General features: G+C 43.8%; 1 protein-coding gene across 1 annotated transcript in view; it reads left to right on the plus strand.

Moving 5' to 3' along the window:
• Positions 1 to 24,196, plus strand: part of ADAMTS12 (ADAM metallopeptidase with thrombospondin type 1 motif 12) — a 601,127-nt gene that overhangs the window by 364,426 nt on the left and 212,505 nt on the right. Inside the window, exons 4-6 of the mRNA XM_069745983.1 lie at positions 13,352 to 13,548; positions 14,972 to 15,055; positions 17,955 to 18,079. Of these exons, the coding sequence (XP_069602084.1) occupies positions 13,352 to 13,548; positions 14,972 to 15,055; positions 17,955 to 18,079 (406 nt within the window). The remainder of the gene's footprint in view (positions 1 to 13,351; positions 13,549 to 14,971; positions 15,056 to 17,954; positions 18,080 to 24,196) is intronic.

The raw sequence follows: 24,196 nt of genomic DNA on the forward strand, positions 1-24,196 counted from the left end.
TCCTTAGTATTGCACAAGGTGATAATTGCATCGCCTGGACTGGCAAGCATTCAATGACCTGTGCAATACTAAGGAAATCCTCAAAACATGTCCTGTTGGTGGCTCTTGAGGACCGGAGTTGGGGAACACTGAAGAGGAACACACAGACATTCTAGGGAGGAGTTAGAGGCAGAGACAGACATTCTAGGGAGGAGCTAGAGGCAGAGACAGACATTCTAGGGAGGAGCTAGAGGCAGAGACAGACATTCTAGGGAGGAGCTAGAGGCAGAGAAAGACATTACAGGGAGGAGCTAGAGGCAGACAGACATTCTGGAGAGGAGCTAGAAACAGGCAGACATTCTTGGGAGGAGCTAGAGGAACACAGACATTCTAGAGAGGAGCTAGAAACAGGCAGACATTCTTGGGAGGAGCTAGAGGAGCACAGACATTCCAGGGAGGAGTTAGAGGCAGAGACAGACATTCTAGGGATGAGATAGAGGCAGAAACATACATTCTAGGGGGGAGCAAGAGGCAGACACAGACATTCTAGGGAGGAGTTAGACAGACACAGACATTCTAGGGAGGAGATAGAGGCAGACACTAATTGTACGGAGGAGATAGATGAACACACAGACATTCTAGGGAGGAACACAAACATTCTAGGGAGGAGCTAGAGGTAGACACAGACATACTTCTGTAAGTTCTCCTGAAACAGTAGTTATTGTTCTCCATAGAACTTTATGGGCACCAAACGTCATCTCCTATCTCAGTAATGGGAAAATCTGTCTACACTGAAGACAAATTTTATCCCTGAATTGAGAGTACTGAAAGTGAAAAATCAGTCCAGGAGGAGAAAGAAGCAGATTTCTCTGATAGGATATATTACAAAGTTTCTTATTTTTACTTGTAGTATTAGTTTTTTTAAAAAAAAAAGCTTAAAATAAAGATAAAAAGCTGGGAGTAGATTCTAATTGGTAAAACTTGCAAATTAGCTCCCTGAAGAAGAATGAAATTCACAAGTGCCACCTAGGTAGCCATATTAAAAGTCATTGTCCGAGACCTCAGGGTTCATGTAGGTGAATGTATAAATTGGATGTGTGCTGTATGATTTTTGATCGGACGACAGACAGACAGCACACTGACCCATGTTATTCCATAGGGCTCTTTTTTGGGGTTGACCGTCCATGAGAAAAAGAACTGTAGCACGCACTATTCTAAAATCAATTGAAGATTATCCGAAAATCAAGTTTTCTGGATGAAACTTGGATGATTCTTCCTATGCTGGGGAGACTTGGCAGTATGTAGTATTGATGGTGCCCATTCATGGTGCATTGTGTTGGGTGCTCCAGAGAGAGAGAGACGTTTTTTATAACCTCTCCAGAGAGTAAAATCACCAAATATAAATGTGCAGCTTTCTAGTTGATTAAAAATATAAGGAAAAAAATATAATATTAATTACAAAATGTTTTTTTTATTTGTGAAAAATTATCCCCACGGTTCTCCCATTGGATCCTCACTTCCTTTTCGTTTGGCACAAGACACGTTAATAATCTAATTAATAGGGAAATATAAAAATAGGGAAATATAAAAAGAGTTTGGGCTCAATATGACATAAACAATTTGCAGCATCAGAGATTGCACTATCCCCCGTCACATCGCTTCGGGGATGGGGGGTTATATGTGCGGAGAAGGTTCAGGACATTAAAGTGCGGGCAAACTGATTGCACCCTGGGACTGATATTAAAGGGTTACTACCATGGGATTGGGGTCTAGGAGTAACGTTTCTTCTTGTGGAGAGTGCCAAGCGAGGCCTGGTATGTTAGAGTGAGGAGACTTGTAGGCCATGCATGCTCCTCTGGGAAAGTAGTCTCTTCAGAGAGTAAGAGGACTAGAACTCTGGTGCCACCTATTTGAAGCAGTGATCCTACAGAGTTCATATTGAAAGTTGGACCCTGGAAGGTGAGAAAACATCTATAATGGAAATTCGTCCCATTGAACATACCGAGCAGATTAATATATAGTTTTGTGAGAATAAATTTTGTATAAATTGCAATTTCTTCATTTTAGTTTCTGCTCATTTTAGGATTAGGAGTCCAGTGGGCGGTTCCACTCTCTGAATGACAGCAACTTCTATATGCACTCCTAGAAAAGTAAGGCTGTCAATCACTAATAAGACTTCCCACTGGACTCCTAAGCCAAGAATGAGCAGGAATTAGAATAAAGTAATTGCAAGTTATATTGTACAAAAGTAAGATTTTCCATTAAAGGGAACCTGTCCTGTTGAATTTGCAGCCCAGTCTGCTGGCAGCGTGCTATAAAGGAAGAGCAGACTCATATACAGCTATATATATAACGTAAAAAATGGCTGCTGCAATATGGTAAAATTTTGCTTCATTTAAAGCAGTATTGATTGAGAAAACGGGCATAAACTGCTTGATGAGCCTTCGTATGGTCAGCAGTCATGTGGGCGGTTCTACTCTGTGATTGACAGCTCTCTCTGTGAGCACACTGATAGAAGGAATAAGACTGCACTTAGAGTTTTAATAAATTATTTCCCATAATATTATATATCAATCTGTTCAGCTGAAAATGCTGAAAAATCTGCTGTAGAATGCAGCAAAGATCCCATGAATGAACTGAAAGGTTTGTCCCCAAGTTTTAGCGGAAAGCGAGAGGGAATAACAAATGAGTCACATCTATGCCAGCCATCCGCTAAGAATTTTTCAATGGCAGTAAATTAAAACTAATGATGACTATGATTTGGATTGTTTACTAAAAGAAAAGGGAGTTCTAGAAAAACTCCTGAAAATTCTTAATACCCTCGGCTTCCACTAGAGGGAGCTTAGGAGCCTACTGTAGATATAACATGTATGCAATAAACTCCTGAGCTCCCCTTAGTGGTGGCTAATGGTATCTAACATGTTATGTTTCAAATCAATATCTATGCAGCTCCATTTTATTTTTTGCAGTTTTGGACCTAAGAATAATTTGATGAAAAAAATTGGAAATTGGAAAAATAATTTGATGAAAAAAAAATTGGATTTTTTCTTTAAACAGTAAGAGCGATACCATCAGTAGAATCCGTCTGTAACAAACTATCTCTAAGCATAGCTTTACCCTGGCTGGGTTGGGTGCATTGGAGAAATCTGGGGCTTACGAGAACTTTTTATTGAAGTCCAAATTCTACGAACACTCAATAGCCGCATAGTTCTGTGAAATACAGGAATATAGTAAGAAAATTATGCTGATTCTTTTCCGGGTCATGACCCCTGGAAATTATCTATGCAGAACATCAACCTGTTCTCATATGGAGTAAATTGCGTATCAGCCACTTGTCATTGTGAAATGTGTCTGAAGCCAGGTGGGAATATTCCTGAGACATGTTCAGCGGCTGAAGCCTCCGAAAAAATGAAGAAATTGCTCCTCCGTTCTGTAAAAAGAAATTTTCTTTGATGCAACACTTCACATAAATATCAAATCATCCAGTGATTGCAACCAACCGGCTGTGACAATATGACGTTGTTTATGGGAATACGTGTCTAAGATCCTTTAACATATTAACGTATTGTAATATTATTGTTAATGTTAACCCATCAAGGCAGCTGGTTCCTCTGCCTATGGTCTTCTATTTGGGATTCCCTTTGTGAGACTCATCAAAGTTGACAATAGGCATTAAAATGCTGATTCTTCCGCCTGCTGTGTATGTCTCCTGACTTCCCGTGCTCATGGACACTCTCTCCAGCTCACTATGCATGGAATTTCAGTAGCACACTGGTGGAAGATCATTGCTGGACACCTCTGATGGATTATCTCTGGTAGAGCAAAAAGATTGGAGCATTGACTCCTTATCTCCACAGATCTTGTGTCACAACGCCCCCATACACATAAAAACATAAGACAATAGAAATATCTACCATAACCATGCCTTATTTCTGGACGCACTCCTCCAGGCCCACTCCATAAAAGAAACCTTTGCTTGGTATAGTCCTGCAGGAGAGAGGGATGGGTGTCCTCCATAATTTTCATAAAGATGAAGTTAGAAAAGAGCGTTCCCTGGGTTGTGTCCCAAAACTAAGCCGTACTGTCTTGTCTCCATAAGAAGTGGAAAAACATACTCTGCCAACATCAAATCAAAACATTGGGAACATCCCAGTACCGACTCTCTCAGAGTCTGATCACATACTGGGAAGAGGAAGACAGGGTGATTATTGTACTCCCCCAATGGCAGATAGTATGAGAGTGCTACTAATGAGGGGTTCCACCTTCATCACCCACAAGTGGTTCTCGTCATGGATACTTCTTGGAGTGCCACCAATATTTCATGAATCTCTTCATAGGTGCATCCAAGAGTGACATCCATGTTTTGGTCATTCTCACAATCGGTGTTTAAGAGTGCCACCAATGTTTGATGATTCTTCCCATGTATGACTCCTGTAGTAACACCGATGTTTGGTGATTCTCCCCATAGATGTCTATTGTAGTGCCACCAATGTTTGGTCATTCTCTCCATGTATGCTTCCGGGAGTACCACTGATGTTTTGTCTGGTAATTCTACCCATGGATGGCTCCTGTAGTATCACTGATGTTTGGTGATTCTCCGCATGGATGGTTCCTGTAGTGCCATCGCTGTTTGGTGCTTCTCCCCATGGATGGTTCCTGTAGTAAAACCGCAGTTTAGTGATTCTCCCTGTGGATGGTTGCTGTAGTGCCACCTATATTTGGTGATTCTTCCCACAGATGACTCCTGTAGTGCCACCTATGTGAGGCGATTCTTCCCACAGATGGTTCATGTAGTGCCACTGCTGTTTTGTGATTCTCCCAATGGACGGTTCCTGTAGTGCCACTAATGTTTGGTGATTCTTCCCATATATGACTCCTGTAGTGCCACCGATGTTTGGTGATTCTCCCCATAGATGTCTCCTGTAGTGCCAATGATGTTAGGTGATTCTCCCCATATATGCCTCCTGGAATACCACTGATGTTTGGTAATTCTCCCCATGGATGGCTCCTGTAGAGTCACTGCTGTTTGCTAATTCTCCCCATGGATGGTTCCTGTAGTGCCACCGCTGTTTGGTGATTCTCCTCATGGACGGTTCATTAAGTGCCACCGCTGTTGTGAATTCTGTGGTCAAGCTCCCTCCTGTGGTCATGAGTGGTACTTCGGCTGGTTCTGTCCATGAGCTTCCTCTGGTGGATGTGAGTGGGGCTGCGGCTTCTGAGTTTCCTTCCTCAGGTGACGAGGTTAAGTCGTTAGGTGCTGCTCTATTTAACTCCACCTAGTTCTTTGTTCCTGGCCTCCAGTCAATGTTCCAGTATTGGTCTTGCTCTCTCTCCTGGATCGTTCTTGTGGCCTGTCTGCCCTGCATAAGCTAAGTTCTGCTTGTGTTACTTTTGTTTGCTATTTTTTCTGTCCAGCTTGCTATATTGGTTTGTCTTGCTTGCTGGAAGCTCTGGGACGCAGAGGGAGCACCTCCGTGCCGTTAGTCGGTACGGAGGGTCTTTTTGCGCCCTCTGCGTGGTTGTTTGTAGGTTTTTGTGCTGACCGCAAAGCTATCTTTACTATCCTCGGTCTATTCAGTAAGTCGGGCCTCACTTTGCTAAAACCTATTTCATCTCTGTGTTTGTATTTTCATCTTTACTCACAGTCATTATATGTGGGGGGCTGCCTTTTCCTTTGGGGAATTTCTCTGAGGCAAGGTAGGCTTATTTTTCTATCTTCAGGGCTAGCTAGTTTCTCAGGCTGTGCCCGAGGCGCCTAGGTCTGGTCAGGAGCGCTCCACGGCTACCTCTAGTGTGGTGTGATAGGATTAGGGATTGCGGTCAGCAGAGTTCCCACGTCTCAGAGCTCGTCCTATGTTATTAGTAACTATCAGGTCACTTTGTGTGCTCTTAACCACCAGTTCCATTGTGTTTCTGAATCACCAGTTCATAACAGTACTGGAGGCCCAAAGTATTAATACATAGTAACATAGTAACATAGTAACATAGTTAGTAAGGCCGAAAAAAGACATTTGTCCATCCAGTTCAGCCTATATTCCATCATAATAAATCCCCAGATCTACGTCCTTCTACAGAACCTAATTGTATGATACAATATTGTTCTGCTCCAGGAAGACATCCAGGCCTCTCTTGAACCCCTCGACTGAGTTCGCCATCACCACCTCCTCAGGCAAGCAATTCCAGATTCTCACTGCCCTAACAGTAAAGAATCCTCTTCTATGTTGGTGGAAAAACCTTCTCTCCTCCAGACGCAAAGAATGCCCCCTTGTGCCCGTCACCTTCCTTGGTATAAACAGATCCTCAGCGAGATATTTGTATTGTCCCCTTATATACTTATACATGGTTATTAGATCGCCCCTCAGTCGTCTTTTTTCTAGACTAAATAATCCTAATTTCGCTAATCTATCTGGGTATTGTAGTTCTCCCATCCCCTTTATTAATTTTGTTGCCCTCCTTTGTACTCTCTCTAGTTCCATTATATCCTTCCTGAGCACCGGTGCCCAAAACTGGACACAGTACTCCATGTACGGTCTAACTAGGGATTTGTACAGAGGCAGTATAATGCTCTCATCATGTGTATCCAGACCTCTTTTAATGCACCCCATGATCCTGTTTGCCTTGGCAGCTGCTGCCTGGCACTGGCTGCTCCAGGTAAGTTTATCATTAACTAGGATCCCCAAGTCCTTCTCCCTGTCAGATTTACCCAGTGGTTTCCCATTCAGTGTGTAATGGTGATATTGATTCCTTCTTCCCATGTGTATAACCTTACATTTATCATTGTTAAACCTCATCTGCCACCTTTCAGCCCAAGTTTCCAACTTATCCAGATCCATCTGTAGCAGAATACTATCTTCTCTTGTATTAACTGCTTTACATAGTTTTGTATCATCTGCAAATATCGATATTTTACTGTGTAAACCTTCTACCAGATCATTAATGCTTCTCAATAGAGGGAAAAGAGAAGTTCTGAGACCATTTTTTTTTCTCTGCACTGTGTTTTGTCTTTCTTTTCCCCTAGACATTTGGGTGGTTCAGGACACAGGTGTAGTGATGGACATTAAAGGTCTGTCTTCTTGTGTGGATAATCTCACTGCAAGAGTACAAAAAATTCAAGACATTATGGTTCAGAAATCTATGTTAGAACCTAGAATTCCTATTCCTGATTTATTTTCTGGAGATAGAGTTAAGTTTCTGAATTTCAAAAATAATTGCAAACTGTTTCTGGCTTTGAAACCCCGCTCCTCTGGTGACCCAGTTCAACAAGTTAAGATCATTATTTCTTTATTACGTGGCGATCCTCAAGACTGGGCATTTTCCCTTGTCCAGGAGATCCTGCATTATGTAATATTGATGCGTTTTTTCTGGCGCTCGGATTGCTTTATGATGAACCTAATTCAGTGGATCAGGCAGAGAAAAATTTGCTGGCTCTGTGTCAGGGTCAGGATGAGGTAGAGATATATTGTCAGAAGTTTAGGAAGTGGTCTGTGCTCACTCAATGGAATGAATGTGCGCTGGCAGCAATTTTCAGAAAGGGTCTCTCTGAAGCCCTTAAGGATGTCATGGTGGGATTTCCTATGCCTGCTGGTCTGAATGAGTCTATGTCTTTGGCCATTCAGATCGATCGACGCTTACGTGAGCGTAAAACTGTGCACCATTTGGCGGTATTATCTGAGTATAAACCTGAACCTATGCAATTTGATAGGACTTTGACCAGAGCTGAACGGCAAGAACACAGACGTCGGAATGGGCTGTGTTTTTACTGTGGTGATTCCACTCATGCCATTTCCGATTGTCCTAAGCGCACTAAGCGGTTCGCTAGGTCTGCCACCATTGGTACGGTACAGTCGAAATTTCTTTTGTCCGTTACTTTGATCTGCTCTTTGTCATCCTATTCTGTCATGGCATTTGTGGATTCAGGCGCTGCCCTGAATTTGATGGACTTGGAGTTTGCTAGGCACTGTGGGTTTTTCTTGGAGCCCTTGCAGTATCCTATTCCATTGAGAGGAATTGATGCTACGCCTTTGGTCAAGAATTAGCCTCAGTACTGGACCCAACTGACCATGTGCATGGCTCCTGCGCATCAGGAGGATACTCGCTTTTTGGTGTTGCAGAATCTGCATGATGTGGTCGTGTTGGGGTTGCCATGGCTACAAGTCCATAACCCAGTATTGGATTGGAAGTCTATGTCTGTGTCCAGCTGGGGTTGTCAGGGGGTACATGGTGATGTTCCATTTCTGTCTATTTCATCATCCACCCCTTCAGAGGTCCCAGAGTTCTTGTCGGATTACCGGATGTATTTGATGAGCCCAAGTCCAGTGCCCTACCTGTTATGCTAGGCAATTCAGTAACACAATGTACATAGCAATCAGAGCACATACAGTGATCTGACAATAACCCAAAATAATAGAACGAGCTCTGAGACGTGGAACTCTGTAGACCGCAATTCCTGATCCTCTCCAAACACAACTAGAGGCAGCTGTGGATTGCGCCTAAAGCTCCCTATGCAACTCGGCACAGCCTGAGAAACTAACTAGCCTGAAGATAGAAAAATAAGCCTACCTTGCCTCAGAGAAATACCCCAAAGGAAAAGGCAGCCCCCCACATATAATGACTGTGAGTAAGATGAAAAGACAAACGTAGGGATGAAATAGATTCAGCAAAGTGAGGCCCGATATTCTAGACAGAACGAGGATAGGAAAGATAACTTTGCGGTCTACACAAAACCCTAAAGAAAACCAAGCAAAGGGGGCAAAAAGACCCTCCGTACCGAACAAACGGCACGGAGGTACACCCTTTGCGTCCCAGAGCTTCCAGCAAAACAAATAGACAAGCTGGACAGAAAAAATAGCAACAAATAGCAAAGAAGCACTTAGCTATGCAGAGCAGCAGGCCACAGGAATGATCCAGAGAAACACAAGTCCAACACTGGAACATAGACAGGAAGCATGGATCAAAGCATCAGGTGGAGTTAAGTACAGAAGCAGCTAACGACCTCACCAGATCACCTGAGGGAGGAAACTCAGAAGCTGCAGTACCACTTTTTTCCACAAACGGAAGCTCCCAGAGAGAATCAGCCAAAGTACCACTTGTGACCACAGGAGTGAACTCTGCCACAGAATTCACAACACCTACCTCCGCATAGGGATTGCGATTGTGCTATCGATTTGATTCCTGGTAGTAAGTTTCCTAAAGGTCGACTGTTTAATTTGTCTGTGTCTGAGCACGCCGCTATGCGGAGTTACATAAAGGAATCCTTGGAGAAGGGTCATATTCGCCCGTCGTCGTCGCCATTGGGAGCAGGGTTCTTTTTTGTGGCCAAGAAGGATGGTTCGTTGAGACCTTGTATTGATTACCGCCTTCTAAATAAAATCACAATCAAATTTCAGTACCCCTTGCCGCTGCTGTCTGATTTGTTTGCTCGGATTAAGGGGGCTAGTTGGTTCACCAAGATAGATCTTCGTGGTGCGTATAATCTTGTGCGTATTAAACAGGGCGACGAATGGAAAACAGCATTTAATACACCCGAGGGCCATTTTGAGTACCTGGTTATGCCATTTGGGCTTTCCAATGCTCCATCAGTATTTCAGTTCTTTATGCATGACATCTTCCAAGAGTACCTGGATAAATTCCTGATTGTATACTTGGATGATATTTTGGTCTTCTCGGATGATTGGGAGTCTCACGTGAAGCAGGTTAGAATGGTGTTCCAGGTCCTGCGTGCGAATTCTTTGTTTGTGAAGGGGTCAAAGTGTCTCTTTGGTGTTCAGAAGGTTTCATTTTTGGGTTTCATTTTTTCCCCTTCTACTATCGAGATGGACCCTGTTAAAGTTCAGGCCATTTATGATTGGACTCAGCCGACATCTCTGAAGAGTCTGCAAAAGTTCCTGGTCTTTGCTAATTTTTATCGTCGCTTCATCAATAATTTTTCTAGTATTGCCAAACCGTTGACTGATTTAACCAAGAAGGGTGCTGATGTGGTCAATTGGTCTTCTGCTGCTGGGGATGCTTTTCAGGAGTTGAAGCGCCGTTTTTCTTCTGCCCCTGTGTTGTGCCAGCCAGATGTTTCGCTCCCGTTCCAGGTCGAGGTTGATGCTTCTGAGATAGGAGCAGGGGCTGTTTTGTCGCAAAGAAGTTCTGATGGCTCGGTGATGAAACCATGTGCCTTCTTTTCCAGGAAGTTTTCGCCTGCTGAGCGTAATTATGATGTTGGCAATCGAGAGTTGCTGGCCATGAAGTGGGCATTCGAGGAGTGGCGTCATTGGCTTGAAGGAGCTAAGCATCGCGTGGTGGTCTTGACTGATCACAAGAACTTGACTTATCTCGAGTCTGCCAAACGGTTGAATCCTAGACAGGCTCGTTGGTCGCTGTTTTTCTCCCGTTTTGACTTTGTGGTTTCGTACCTTCCGGGCTCTAAGAATGTGAAGGCGGATGCCCTGTCTAGGAGTTTTGTGCCCGACTCTCCGGGTTTGCCTGAGCCGGCGGGTATTCTCAAAGAGGGGGTAATTTTGTCTGCCATCTCCCCTGATTTGCGGCGGGTGCTGCAAAAATTTCAGGCTAATAGACCTGACCGTTGCCCAGCGGAGAAACTGTTTGTCCCTGATAAATGGACGAGTAGAGTTATCTCTGAGGTTCATTGTTCGGTGTTGGCTGGTCATCCTGGAATCTTTGGTACCAGAGATTTGGTGGCTAGATCCTTTTGGTGGCCGTCTCTGTCGTGGGATGTGCGTTCGTTTGTGCAGTCCTGTGGGATTTGTGCTCGGGCTAAGCCCTGCTGTTCTCGTGCCAGTGGGTTGCTTTTGCCCTTGCCGGTCCTGAAGAGGCCCTGGACACATATCTCTATGGATTTTATTTCGGATCTCCCCGTCTCTCAAAAGATGTCGGTTATTTGGGTGGTTTGTGATCGCTTCTCTAAGATGGTCCATTTGGTACCCTTGTCTAAATTGCCTTCCTCCTCTGATTTGGTGCCATTGTTTTTCCAGCATGTGGTTCGTTTACATGGCATTCCGGAGAACATCGTTTCTGACAGAGGTTCCCAGTTTGTTTCGAGGTTTTGGCGAGCCTTTTGTGCTAGGATGGGCATTGATTTGTCTTTTTCCTCGGCTTTCCATCCTCAGACAAATGGCCAAACTGAACGAACCAATCAGACCTTGGAAACATATCTGAGATATTTTGTTTCTGCTGATCAGGATGATTGGGTGTCCTTTTTGCCTTTGGCGGAGTTCGCCCTTAATAATCGGGCCAGCTCAGCTACTTTGGTTTCGCCGTTTTTCTGCAATTCTGGTTTCCATCCTCGTTTCTCTTCAGGGCAGGTTGAGTCTTCGGACTGTCCTGGTGTGGATACTGTGGTGGATAGGTTGCAGTAGATTTGGACTCATGTAGTGGACAATTTGACATTGTCCCAGGAGAAGGCTCAACGTTTCGCTAACCGCAGGCGCTGTGTGGGTCCCCGACTTCGTGTTGGGGATTTGGTTTGGTTGTCGTCTCGTTATATTCCTATGAAAGTTTCCTCTCCTAAGTTTAAGCCTCGTTTCATTGGTCCGTATAGGATTTCTGAGGTTCTTAATCCTGTGTCTTTTCGTTTGACCCTTCCAGCTTCTTTTTCCATCCATAATGTATTCCATAGGTCATTGTTGCGGAGATACGTGGCCCCTGTGGTTCCATCCGTTGATCTTCCTGCCCCGGTTTTGGTTGAGGGGGAGTTGGAGTATATAGTGGAGAAGATTTTGGATTCTCGTATTTCGAGACGGAAACTCCAGTACCTGGTTAAGTGGAAGGGTTATGGTCAGGAAGATAATTCCTGGGTCTTTGCCTCTGATGTTCATGCTGCCGATCTGGTTCGTGCCTTTCATTTGGCTCATCCTGGTCGGCCTGGGGGCTCTGGTGAGGGTTCGGTGACCCCTCCTCAAGGGGGGGTACTGTTGTGAATTCTGTGGTCAAGCTCCCTCCTGTGGTCATGAGTGGTACTTCGGCTGGTTCTGTCCATGAGCTTCCTCTGGTGGATGTGAGTGGGGCTGCGGCTTCTGAGTTTCCTTCCTCAGGTGACGAGGTTAAGTCGTTAGGTGCTGCTCTATTTAACTCCACCTAGTTCTTTGTTCCTGGCCTCCAGTCAATGTTCCAGTATTGGTCTTGCTCTCTCTCCTGGATCGTTCTTGTGGCCTGTCTGCCCTGCATAAGCTAAGTTCTGCTTGTGTTACTTTTGTTTGCTATTTTTTCTGTCCAGTTTGCTATATTGGTTTGTCTTGCTTGCTGGAAGCTCTGGGACGCAGAGGGAGCACCTCCGTGCCGTTAGTCGGTACAGAGGGTCTTTTTGCGCCCTCTGCGTGGTTGTTTGTAGGTTTTTGTGCTGACCGCAAAGCTATCTTTACTATCCTCGGTCTATTCAGTAAGTCGGGCCTCACTTTGCTAAAACCTATTTCATCTCTGTGTTTGTATTTTCATCTTTACTCACAGTCATTATATGTGGGGGGCTGCCTTTTCCTTTGGGGAATTTCTCTGAGGCAAGGTAGGCTTATTTTTCTATCTTCAGGGCTAGCTAGTTTCTCAGGCTGTGCCCGAGGCGCCTAGGTCTGGTCAGGAGCGCTCCATGGCTACCTCTAGTGTGGTGTGATAGGATTAGGGATTGCGGTCAGCAGAGTTCCCACGTCTCAGAGCTCGTCCTATGTTATTAGTAACTATCAGGTCACTTTGTGTGCTCTTAACCACCAGGTCCATTGTGTTTCTGAATCACCAGTTCATAACACACCGCTGATTAGCGATTCCCTCCATGGACCGTTCCTGTAGTACCACCGCTGTTTGGTGATTCTCCACATGGATGGCTTTTGTAGTGCTACAAATGTTTTGTGATTCTTCCCACAGATGGCTTCTGTAGTGCCACCAATGTTTGGTGATTGTCCCCATGGACGGTTCCTATAGTGCCACCGCTGTTTGGTGATTCTCTCCATGGACGGTTCCTGTAGTGCCACCACTGTTTGGTGATTCTCCACACGGATGGCTCCTGTAGTGCTACCAATGTTTGGTAATTCTTCCCAGAGATGGCTTCTGTAGTGCCACCAATGTTTGGTGATTCTCTCCATGGACGGTTCCTGTAGTACCACTGATGTTTGGTGATTTTCCCTATGGATGGTTCCTGTAGTACCACCAATGTTTGGTGATTTTTCCCACAGATGCCTCCCATGTGACTGATGCGTTTCCTAAATTTTTTTGTTCATTGTATCTTTAGATCCATTAGTTTAGTAATGACTGTGGTGTCCAGATAATGGAAAAAATAACTGTGATACATTGTAACACGAAGAGAGGGCACCAGGATAATGGAGAAGCACCTGTTATATTAATTTAGCCTTACCAGTCTTCGCATCTTTTTCATGTTTTATAGATAACTTCCGCTCTGTTCTCCAGCAAGAACGCCAGAGGGAGAAGTGGGAGAGGACACATCTGAAAAATAGAAAAATCTCACCACGGTCAGTCAGCAAAGAACGATGGGTGGAAACCTTGGTTGTTGCCGACACTAAAATGATTGAATATCATGGGAGTGAGAGCGTAGAATCCTACATCTTCACCGTGATGAATATGGTATGTTCTGTCCAGAGTGTTATCTCTCCTCCATCACAAGCTTAAACGAATGAGGGTATCAGAGAATAAATGAAAGTCCATTGTTTACAAAGGCCGATGTGTAATCCTACTTTTTTTAATTATACACAGACTTTCTATTTTTTTTTTTTTAAATTTCTTGGTAGTCCTTACCTCCAATGTTTTATATGGGTTGCTCAACAGATAAAAAAAAACATGTTTTGTAGAGCTACAGGATTTAAAAAAAAAATAAATAAAAGTATTGAATCCCTCACCGACCCCCGACCAAATCCATTCTGACTCTTTCCTTGGCCTTGCTGGTCCTCACAAATGCCAGGGAATGTTCTCTCAACCAATTACAAGCTGAAGCCAGCAATCTCATTTCCAGTTAGTGTCGAAAACCCAGCGGACACTGGGTCGGAGTGGAGTTGTGGGGGATCGGTGAGGGGAAGTGTGACTTCTTTAATTCATTTTAAACCAGTCTCTGCTCTATGAAAAAATATTTTTTATCTACTGGACAACCCCAGAGGTGGTCTGACAATCCTTTCTTCAGGAGCACTCCTCTCTCCTGCCTCCAGGCTTCCTGCCTGCCGGTGGCGGGGTACTCCTGATGATTGGCAGTCTGGACCAGCGGCAAGTTTGCACCTTTCCCTAGAATTGTGCACTCTCAGGACGTTTTGTCTCTGTGACATAGAAGCACAAGGGCAGCGAAACGATACGGTCAGCTTCAGAGCTGAAATTGTAAGCCCAGGAGACCGGCCACTGCTGATAGACTGCAGAAGTGGGCGGTAAGCTTGGCAACAAACAGTAAACTATTGAATTGAAAATCTCCGCTCTTGATAACAAAGAGGATTTTTAGAGCAAAATGTAAGTTGCAAAATTGCTGGTATTTGCAAGTACTTTACAATTTTACCCACTTAGTCTGCATTCAGGAGTTGCGACTGCATTGCATTTTTTTGGCCTCAATTGCGGTAGAGCCACAACATTTTTCAGTAACTTTTCTAAAATTATCCATTTTTGCTGCACTTGTGGCAAAAAAATGCAATGTAGCTGCATCATGTAAACAAAGCCTTACGATGATGAGACGGCAGCAATTTGCAAATTACAAATCTGAGCCGATTCTTCTGCAGAAGTTCGCCTTATTAAATGTTTAGTAATGAAGTAGGATGAAATCTGCAGCAAAATTTGCAACGAAACCTGCCGGTAACTCATGCAGCATCGCCAAAATCCGTCACATCCTCAACGGAAGTTTTCTGCGAGGAGTGAACATGTCCTTAGTATTCCTGCTTGTTCTAAAGCTGTTCTTCAGACAATGTAGTGTTTGTTCTCATTCCTTCCACTCTCGCTGGTTTGATGACACGTGAGCTGCAATATTCGTCTCCCGGGTTATCACAGGTCGCTAATGATCCCTCATTATTTCTAACAGGTAGCCGGATTGTTCCATGACCCAAGCGTCGGGAACGCAATTCACATAAAAGTGGTGCGGGTAATATTGCTGGAAGAAGAAGAGGTAAATGGCGACATTGTCATCGGATCGTTTACGTCATTTATATTTATTGTATTGTTATGATTTCTCCACTTCCACTTTCCTGTAATAAAGAAATCATCCAGTTATCACCCTCCCCTGGTCCAGCTCCAGCTCTCTGCCACCGCAGCAGGGTTAAATGACGTCTCCTGCCTCAGTGATTGGCTGCAGCGGTGACATATTGACAACTCACGCCACTTCTGCAGCCAATCACTAATCTCTGCAACTCAATCGATGATAATATATCTAAAAATGCAAAACTCCTTTAACCATCGGAATCCACATGAAGAAGGAAAAAAAAGGGAAAGACCGCACAACCAGCTGGTTCTATGACCCAATATAGCTCACTGTGGCACTGATGTCATGAAGCAAACAGGAATTCGGGTGCTCACACGAAAAACCCGTGGAAGCGCAACAGCGCAAAACGGCCGTCGTCTGTGGATACCCGTTTATCCCTGCCTGCCTTGTTTTAGACATGTTGTCAGAATAAAGCATTGGAATTTTATCTGGATGGTGAGTGCCCGCTGTCTTTTCTACTTCATTTATTATCATCCTTTAACCATCGGCCTTTTGGCATCCTGTGCTGGCACGACCCGGGCACTGCTGCTGATGTGGAGGACACAAATGCGTCGGCGAGATCATCTACAACAGTCCGGTCATAAAGGAGCAGCCTCGTTTTGCCGTCAGACACATAAACTACTGCAATAATAAGAAGAATGAAACCGTGGCTCAAACTATAGATACGCTGCGGTCACAGGCCTCACGTATGGTGCCGATATTTGGTCAATTTATTTCCCCTGTTGCCAGGCTGTTTGGATTCACATTTGCTTTCAGAGTTGTCAGACTATTGGCATCAATGGAATAATCAATGTCATTGGATGTGGATTTTACAGCGAGATTTACGCTTCTTCACCTTAGGGAAATCAGTGTTAAAAGCTCCAAATCATAATGTCGCTGCCACAAGATGCTCACCACTTATAGGGAAGCCTCGTAGACCATATGTGAGGATGTAAACCCAATAAGGTTTATATAAAACGATAATACAAGGGACTAAAAAAACTTTGTGATATATCGTATCAGAGAAATCTGCTGCTTTCTTCACTTCACTTCCCCTTCCTCTGTCTCCGAATCTCATCATTAATTCTAAAAACTTATAATAATATTAAATAATTTCTTCTAAAGGCAAGACGTCATGATAATCTTTGCTACATCTGAACCTCACCAGAGAGATGGATTCACAGCTACCCAATGTGATGCTGAATAACTAGTCATGGACAAGCCATGAAATAGTCAAGAGGTCCGAGGTCAGATACCAGGAGGGCTCGACAAAGGCATGGTCAAGTCACAATCTGGGGTCAAATCCTAAGAGGGTATGTCAAGATAAAGAGAAATGGATAGTCAGAGGCCAAGTCCGGGGTCAGGTACTTGAAGTCAGAGAGCGTAAAAACAAAGGATAATACACCCTGCAGACTGTGAGCCCTCGCGGGCAGGGTCCTCCCTCCTTATGTACTCGTGTGCCTTGTTATCTGCTCATGTTTAATGTATTTGTCTATATTTGCCCCGTATTCACATGTAAAGCGCCATGGAATAAATGGCGCTATAAAAATGTATAATAATAATAATACACACAAATAGACAAAACAAATCCAAGGTCCGGCAACAAAATCAGGGAATCAGACACAGAGCAAAGCACACACATAACAGCAAAGCTACAACTGACAATGCTCTGCTCTTAGCTAGTCAACTAAATAGATAGTGAATTATCAAGAATGGAGGACACCTGGAGGAACTCCCATAGGCTAGGCCATATTGAGCAATAGGGGTGTCAATCAAAGTACCGACAGCCCCACACACCTCAACATCTGATTGGACGACTAGGCTGTCACTCACCATACTGACAGTCCAGGCCACTCCAGATCCTGCAGGGCAGCTGAGCTGTCACTCACAGCACTCCTAATATACAGTGAGTGATGAAACCGTCTACACACAGCTTAGTACCACTGTATAATGTCCTCCATGCTGGGGCTGCTTCTGAACATGTGCTGCATACAGGCAGGAGAGCAAGAATTCCTCATGTTTGTGTGTGCTCTATACTGGAGACGACATAGCAGCTAGTCTCCACCCACCAGCTCAGAGACAACTGAACATTGTAAAGAACACCTGCAGTGGGCAAAAATACAGGACTAAGAAGTCATATAATGGCCAGAATCAATGTTATTCCTTATCTACGAAAGTTTATTCTGAAATTACAGGTATCCTTTAAAAATGTCTCCCAATAAGTTTTTTATTCATTGAATTTGTGTCCAAGCATGTAATGTAGTGTGAGTGTCTTAATATACTCACCTCTCTCCATTGGCTAGAGCCGTTCTTCTTCTCTTCTCAGTGTCGACACTGCAGTTGCGAATAGCCGGCTCGTTCTACACACTAAGTGTGAGCCGGAACTCGCTGTTACAAGGAAAGCCTATGGCGCCTCGTACAGATGCTCTATAGACTTACAGTGTAAAGTGACTATATCACCTAAGGACAAAGATGTACAGTATGCAGTCATGCCCAAAAATCTACCCCTCATATATAGGCATGTCATGCCCTGGGCTGTTACACTAGCCTTGATTTTACACCCAGGACATCATGGTAGAGAAGAACTTGAGGCTTATTTGCCCCCATCTTATTTCAATGATCTTTGAGTAAATAGAAGATCTGGTTGCATCAAACCGGATCCGGTGGTGGATGCCTTGTTCTTTTTTGTGTTAAGTTACCTATATACAATGTTTTTCTTTAAAATCTCCTGAATAATATTGGCCTCTATTGTATTAAAAAATATCTATGAAATGTAAAAGAATTGGTGTTGTGGAAAAATGTCTTGATCTCACTGTTTCTTGTTCAGGAAGGCTTGAAAATCGTCCACCATGCCGATCAGACTTTGGCCAGTTTCTGTAAGTGGCAGAAAAGCATAAACCCAAAAAGTGATTCCCACCCAGCACATCACGATGTCGCCGTGTTATTAACAAGGTATTTATCGGTCACATAGAAAAGGCATTTAATTGTTTGTTTCCTTTTAAATGTAACATTTCACTAGAGAATGACAGATCATTAAATAAGATATTTTGTTTACTTGTGTAGAATGGGGCACATTTTACAGAGTCATCTCATTAACATAATTGCTAGAGGCTGACATTAGCAGCATAGACTTGTTATCATTAAACAGAAGGGTCAGCAGAGTCATCTCATTATCATTAGAGGACAGAGTCAGCAGAGTCATCTCATTATTATTAGAGGACAGAGTCAGCAGAGTCATCTTATTAACATTAAACTACACAGTCAGCAGAGTCATCTCAGTATCATTAGAGGGCAGGGTTAGCAGAGTCATTTCATTATCATTAGAGAACAAAATCAGCAGAGTAATCTCATTTTGATTAGAGGATAGAGTCAGCAGAGTCATCTCATTATCATTAGAGGACAGAGTCAGCAGAGTCATCTCAATAACAGAGGACAGAGTGATCTCATTATCAATAGAGGACAGAGTCAGCAGAGTCATCTCATTATCATTAGAGGACAGAGTCAGCAGAGTCATATTATTAACATTAAAGGACACAGTCAACAGAGTCATCTCAGTATCATTAGAGGGCAGGGTTAGCAGAGTCATCTCATTATCATTAGAGAACAAAATCAGCAGAGTAATCTCATTATCATTAGAGAACAAAATCAGCAGAGTAATCTCATTTTCATTAGAGGACAGAATCTAGATAGACATCTTATCATCATTATAGGGCAGATACAGAAGAGTCATCTCATTATTAGTAGAAAGTGTTAGGAGAGACACATCATTATTTTAGAGGGCAGGTTCTGCAGAGTCATCTCATTATCATTATATGGGTGCACATACAAGAATTTGACAGTCCTGGGATCTGCAGAGCTGATTATTATTAGGGCCAGTAAGGATAGCACAGTTTATTCTTATGTTTTTCACATTCTTTTTCCATTCTGGTAAACTGCTTACATCTGCAACTCGCCCAGCGTCAAAATACTGTCCTTCAGCCTCCTCCAATTGGACGAGGCTGACGGACCGATCTGGTCACACGTTCCTCCATCAGCAGCCAATATGGGGATAGGAGATCTGTGCAGTTTGTTAGGATGGAAGAGGAGAACCTGTGATACTTTTTTATGTTAGTAAACACCACAAAACCATAACACCAATATATTTGAGAAAATAAATATAAACTGAACAACCCCTTTAAGTGCATAGTCCATGTGCCATCTATGCAGGGGCAGCTGACAAGACACAATTGCTCTATACTGTATAATGACCCCACATGATGCCCAATACTGTATAATGACTGCACATGATGCTCCATACTGTATAATGACCACACATGATGCTCCATACTGTATAATGACCCACATGATGCTCCATACTGTATAATGGCCACACATGATGCTCCATACTGTATAATGGCCACACATTATGGTCAATACTGTATAATGGCCACACATTATGGTCAATACTGTATAATGGCCACACATGACGCTCCATACTGTATAATGGCCGCACATGATGCTCCATACTGTATAATGGCCACACATGATGCTCCATACTGTATAATGGCCACACATGATGCTCTATACTGTATAATGACTGCACATGATGCTCCATACTGTATAATGACTGCACATGATGCTCCATACTGTATAATGACTGCACATGATGCTCCATACTGTATAATGACCGCTTATGATTTTCCATACTGTTTAATGACTGCACATGATGCTCTATACTGTATAATGACTGCACATGATGCTCCATACTGTATAATGACCGCACATGATTTTCCATACTGTTTAATGACTGCACATGATGCTCCATACTGTATAATGACTGCACATGATGCTCCATACTGTATAATGACTGCACATGATGCTCCATACTGTATAATGACCACACATGATGCTCCATACTGTATAATGACCGCACATGATGCTCCATACTGTATAATGACCACACATAATTCTCCATACTGTGTAATGACCCCACATGATGCTCCATACTGTATAATGACTGCACATGATGCTCTATACTGTATAATGACCGCACATGATGCTCCATACTGTATAATGACTGCACATGATGCTCCATACTGTATAATGACCGCACATGATGCTCCATACTGTATAATGACCGCACATGATGCTCCATACTGTATAATGACCGCACATGATGCTCCATACTGTATAATGACTGCACATGATGCTCTATACTGTATAATGACTGCACATGATGCTCCATACTGTATATTGGCTGCACATGATGCTCCATACTGTATGACTGTACATGATGCTCCATACTGTATGACTGTACATGATGCTCCATACCATATAATGGCGACACATAGCTACTCCGTAGCTGCGCTCCATACACTTTGCACACACGGCTCTGCTCCGTACACCTCACACACATTTGGCTCCGCTCCGTACACCTCGTACATACACGGCTCCCCTCCGTATACCTCGTACACACACTGTTCCGCTCCGTACACCTCGCACACACACGGCTCTGCTCCGTACACCTTGCACACACACGGCTCCGCTCCGTACACCTCGCACACACACGGCTCCGCTCCATACACCTTGCACACACACGGCTCCGCTCCGTACACCTCGCACACACACGGCTCTGCTACATCCACACTGTACACCTCCTGACCCCACACAAGGCAGCATACTTACCTCATCCTGCGGCTGCAGCACCATGTGGCAAGTTGTCAACCAGCACAGGCAGCTGAGTCCTGCAATCATGTGACCCCTGACTCCTCCCCTCCTGTGACCTCATCACAGGTCCTGTGCACAGAAAGCAGGCAGCCATGCGGAAGGGTAAGGGCCCGGGGCATGGCTTAACACAATGGGGCGTGTCGGTCTTGCTGTCTGCGGGATCAGAGTGTCCCGTGCTGGACAGCAGGGCAAAGGCTCAAAACCGGTATAGTCCCGTACAATGAGGGACGGTTAGGAGCTATGCTATAAGTCCATCTAGTTCAACCCATAGCCTAACCTAACATGCCCTAACATGTTGATCCAGAGGAAGGCAAAATAACCCCATGTGGCAAAGAGTAAGCTCCACCTTGGGGAAAAAAAATTCCTTCCCGACTCCACATACGGCAATCAGACTAGTTCCCTGGATCAACGCCCCTTCAAGGAATCTAGTGTATATACCCTGTAACATTATACTTTTCCAGAAAGGTATCCAGTCCCCTCTTAAATTTAAGTAATGAATCACTCATTACAACATCATACGGCAGAGAGTTCCATTGTCTCACTGCTCTTACAGTAAAGAATCCGCGTCTGTTATTATGCTTAAACCTTTTTTCCTCCAAACGTAGAGGATGCCCCCTTGTCCCTGTTTCAGGTCTATGATTAAAAAGATCATCAGAAAGGTCTTTGTACTGTCCCCTCATATATTTATACATTAACATAAGATCACCCCTTAGTCTTCGTTTTTCCAAACTAAATAGCCCCAAGTGTAATAACCTATCTTGGTATTGCAGACCCCCCAGTCCTCTAATAACCTTGGTCGCTCTTCTCTGCACCCGCTCCAGTTCAGCTATGTCTTTCTTATACACCGGAGACCAGAACTGTGCACAGTATTCTAAGTGTGCTGATAAATGGCAAATGAGCTTTAATGGGGATAAATGTAAGGTCATGCACTTGGGTAGAAGTAATAAGATGTATAATTATGTGCTTAATTCTAAAACTCTGGGCAAAACCGTCAATGAAAAAGACCTGGGTGTATGGGTGGATGACAAACTCATATTCAGTGGCCAGTGTCAGGCAGCTGCTACAAAGGCAAATAAAATAATGGGAAGCTCATTTGCCATTTATCAGCCCAAGCTTCTAGTTTACATAAATCATCCTGTAATATAAAATTGTCCTCCCCTGTATTGATTACCCTGCAGAGTTTAGTGTCATCTGCAAATATTGAAATTCTACTCTGAATGCCCCCTACAAGGTCATTAACCCCTTAAGCCCCGAGGGTGGTTTGCACGTTAATGACCGGGCCAATTTTTACAATTCTGACCACTGTCCCTTTATGAGGTTATAACTCTGGAACGCTTCAACGGATCTTGGCGATTCTGACATTGTTTTCTCGTGACGTATTGTACTTCATGTTAGTGGTAAAATTTATTCGATATAACTTGCATTTATTTGTGAAAAAAACAGAAATTTGGCGAAAATTTTGAAAATTTTGCAATTTTCCAACTTTGAATTTTTATACCCTTAAATAACAGAGATATGTCATGCAAAATACCTAATAAGTAACATTTCCCACATGTCTACTTTACATCAGCACAATTTTGGAACCAAAATTTTTTTTTGTTAGGGAGTTATAAGGGTTAAAAGTTGACCAGCAATTTCTCATTTTTGCAACACCATTTTTTTTTTAGGGACCACATCTCATTTGAAGTCATTTTGAGGGGTCTATATGATAGAAAATACCCAAGTGTGACACCATTCTAAAAACTGCACCCCTCAAGGTGCTCAAAACCACATTCAAGAAGTTTATTAACCCTTCAGGTGTTTTACAGGAATTTTTGGAATGTTTAAATAAAAATGAACATTTAACTTTTTTTCACACAAAATTTATTTCAGCTCCAATTTGTTTTATTTTACCAAGGGTAACAGGAGAAAATGGACCCCAAAAGTTGTTGTACAATTTGTCCTGAGTACGTTGATACCCCATATGTGGGGATAAACCACTGTTTGGGCGCATGGCAGAGCTCGGAAGGAAAGGAGCGCCATTTGACTTTTCAATGCAAAATTGACTGGAATTGAGATGGGACGCCATGTTGCGTTTGGAGAGCCCCTGATGTGCCTAAACATTGAAACCACCCACAAGTGACACCATTTTGGAAAGTAGACCCCTTAAGGAACTTATCTAGATGTGTGGTGAGCACTTTGACCCACCAAGTGCTTCATAGAAGTTTATAATGCAGAGCCGTTGTCACGATATGGTATGAAATATCATAAGTAGTTCTCTTGCTAGCCTGCGTGGGCTAAGCCCCCCTTCTTGGAGTGATACTGCCACAGTTTGAGCTGCAAATTCCTGGCTTTCCTTCTCTGAGAGTATGGGGGAAAAGAGGTTTTATTGCCGAATGGAATTTACGACTGGCATTTCCTGTGTAAGCTCTTGTTCAGCTATACGTGAAGTAGAAACTTCAAGGATCCATGAAAGATTCTTTGTTTAGTTTTTGTTAGCAGCAAAAATGATGGAAATAAACTATGTACAATCGTGGTTCAAGTTTTAGTTCCTTATTGCAGTTCTGGAGGTAGCACTGGTGGAGGTAGCCCTTTAGGGTACTGGCGGCTACCAGGTGCTACAAATGGGGCTCCCTCACTCCAGACAGGGGTCTGAGTGCCCACTGAGTTCTGTTCCACAATAGCAGCTTTGGTGCAGGTAACAGTTGGTCCTATGGCTACTGCAGTATCCGTTGTAGTAATGGTGCACACCTTAGTCTTTGTAGTAGTGCAAGCAGGAGTGACTGTAGTGGTAGTGGCAGCTGTTTTGGCACAAGGTGGCGCTGTTACTGCATGGGGAGAATCGGCTGGTGTCTTGGGGCTAGGCAATATGGTGATGGGGTCTCTGTATTTGTGGACATTGAGAGTAAACCACCCTTTTGAGCCAAAGTGTCTGGTGTTACTGATGCTTTCTTCTGGATGCAAGTCCCTGTCCGGGTGTCCTTCCCACAAGTGAGACTCCACGTCCCTCCTGTTAACGAAAATCTCTGCGTACAGTCCCTGTTCCTTGATGAAGCCCCAGCCTTTTTACAACTTAAATGTGACCACTATGCCCTGCTTACGCGGGGCCTGGTTAACGGTGCAGTCCTAGCGGGCCTGGGCTTTGGCCTGCAGATCCCTCTTATCAAAGGCTTTGCGCTGGGCCTGGCGTTTCTCCTCCTTTTCCTTTCATTTACAGGCGAGCTGGTACTCATCCCAGGTAAGGACCTCCGCAGTCTCTCCCTTCTGCTTAGTGGTCCCAGGGAAACCCCATGAGATCAGGTCCAGGATTAACCCAGCGGTAAATAGTTTTTCGGCATACACCTCTCCAGGTAGGCTAGCAGGCTGAATTGGGACCTTTAAAAA

The sequence above is a fragment of the Ranitomeya imitator genome, chromosome 1 (genome assembly GCF_032444005.1).
Source record: "Ranitomeya imitator isolate aRanImi1 chromosome 1, aRanImi1.pri, whole genome shotgun sequence".
In the NCBI taxonomy this organism is placed as follows: domain Eukaryota; kingdom Metazoa; phylum Chordata; class Amphibia; order Anura; family Dendrobatidae; genus Ranitomeya; species Ranitomeya imitator.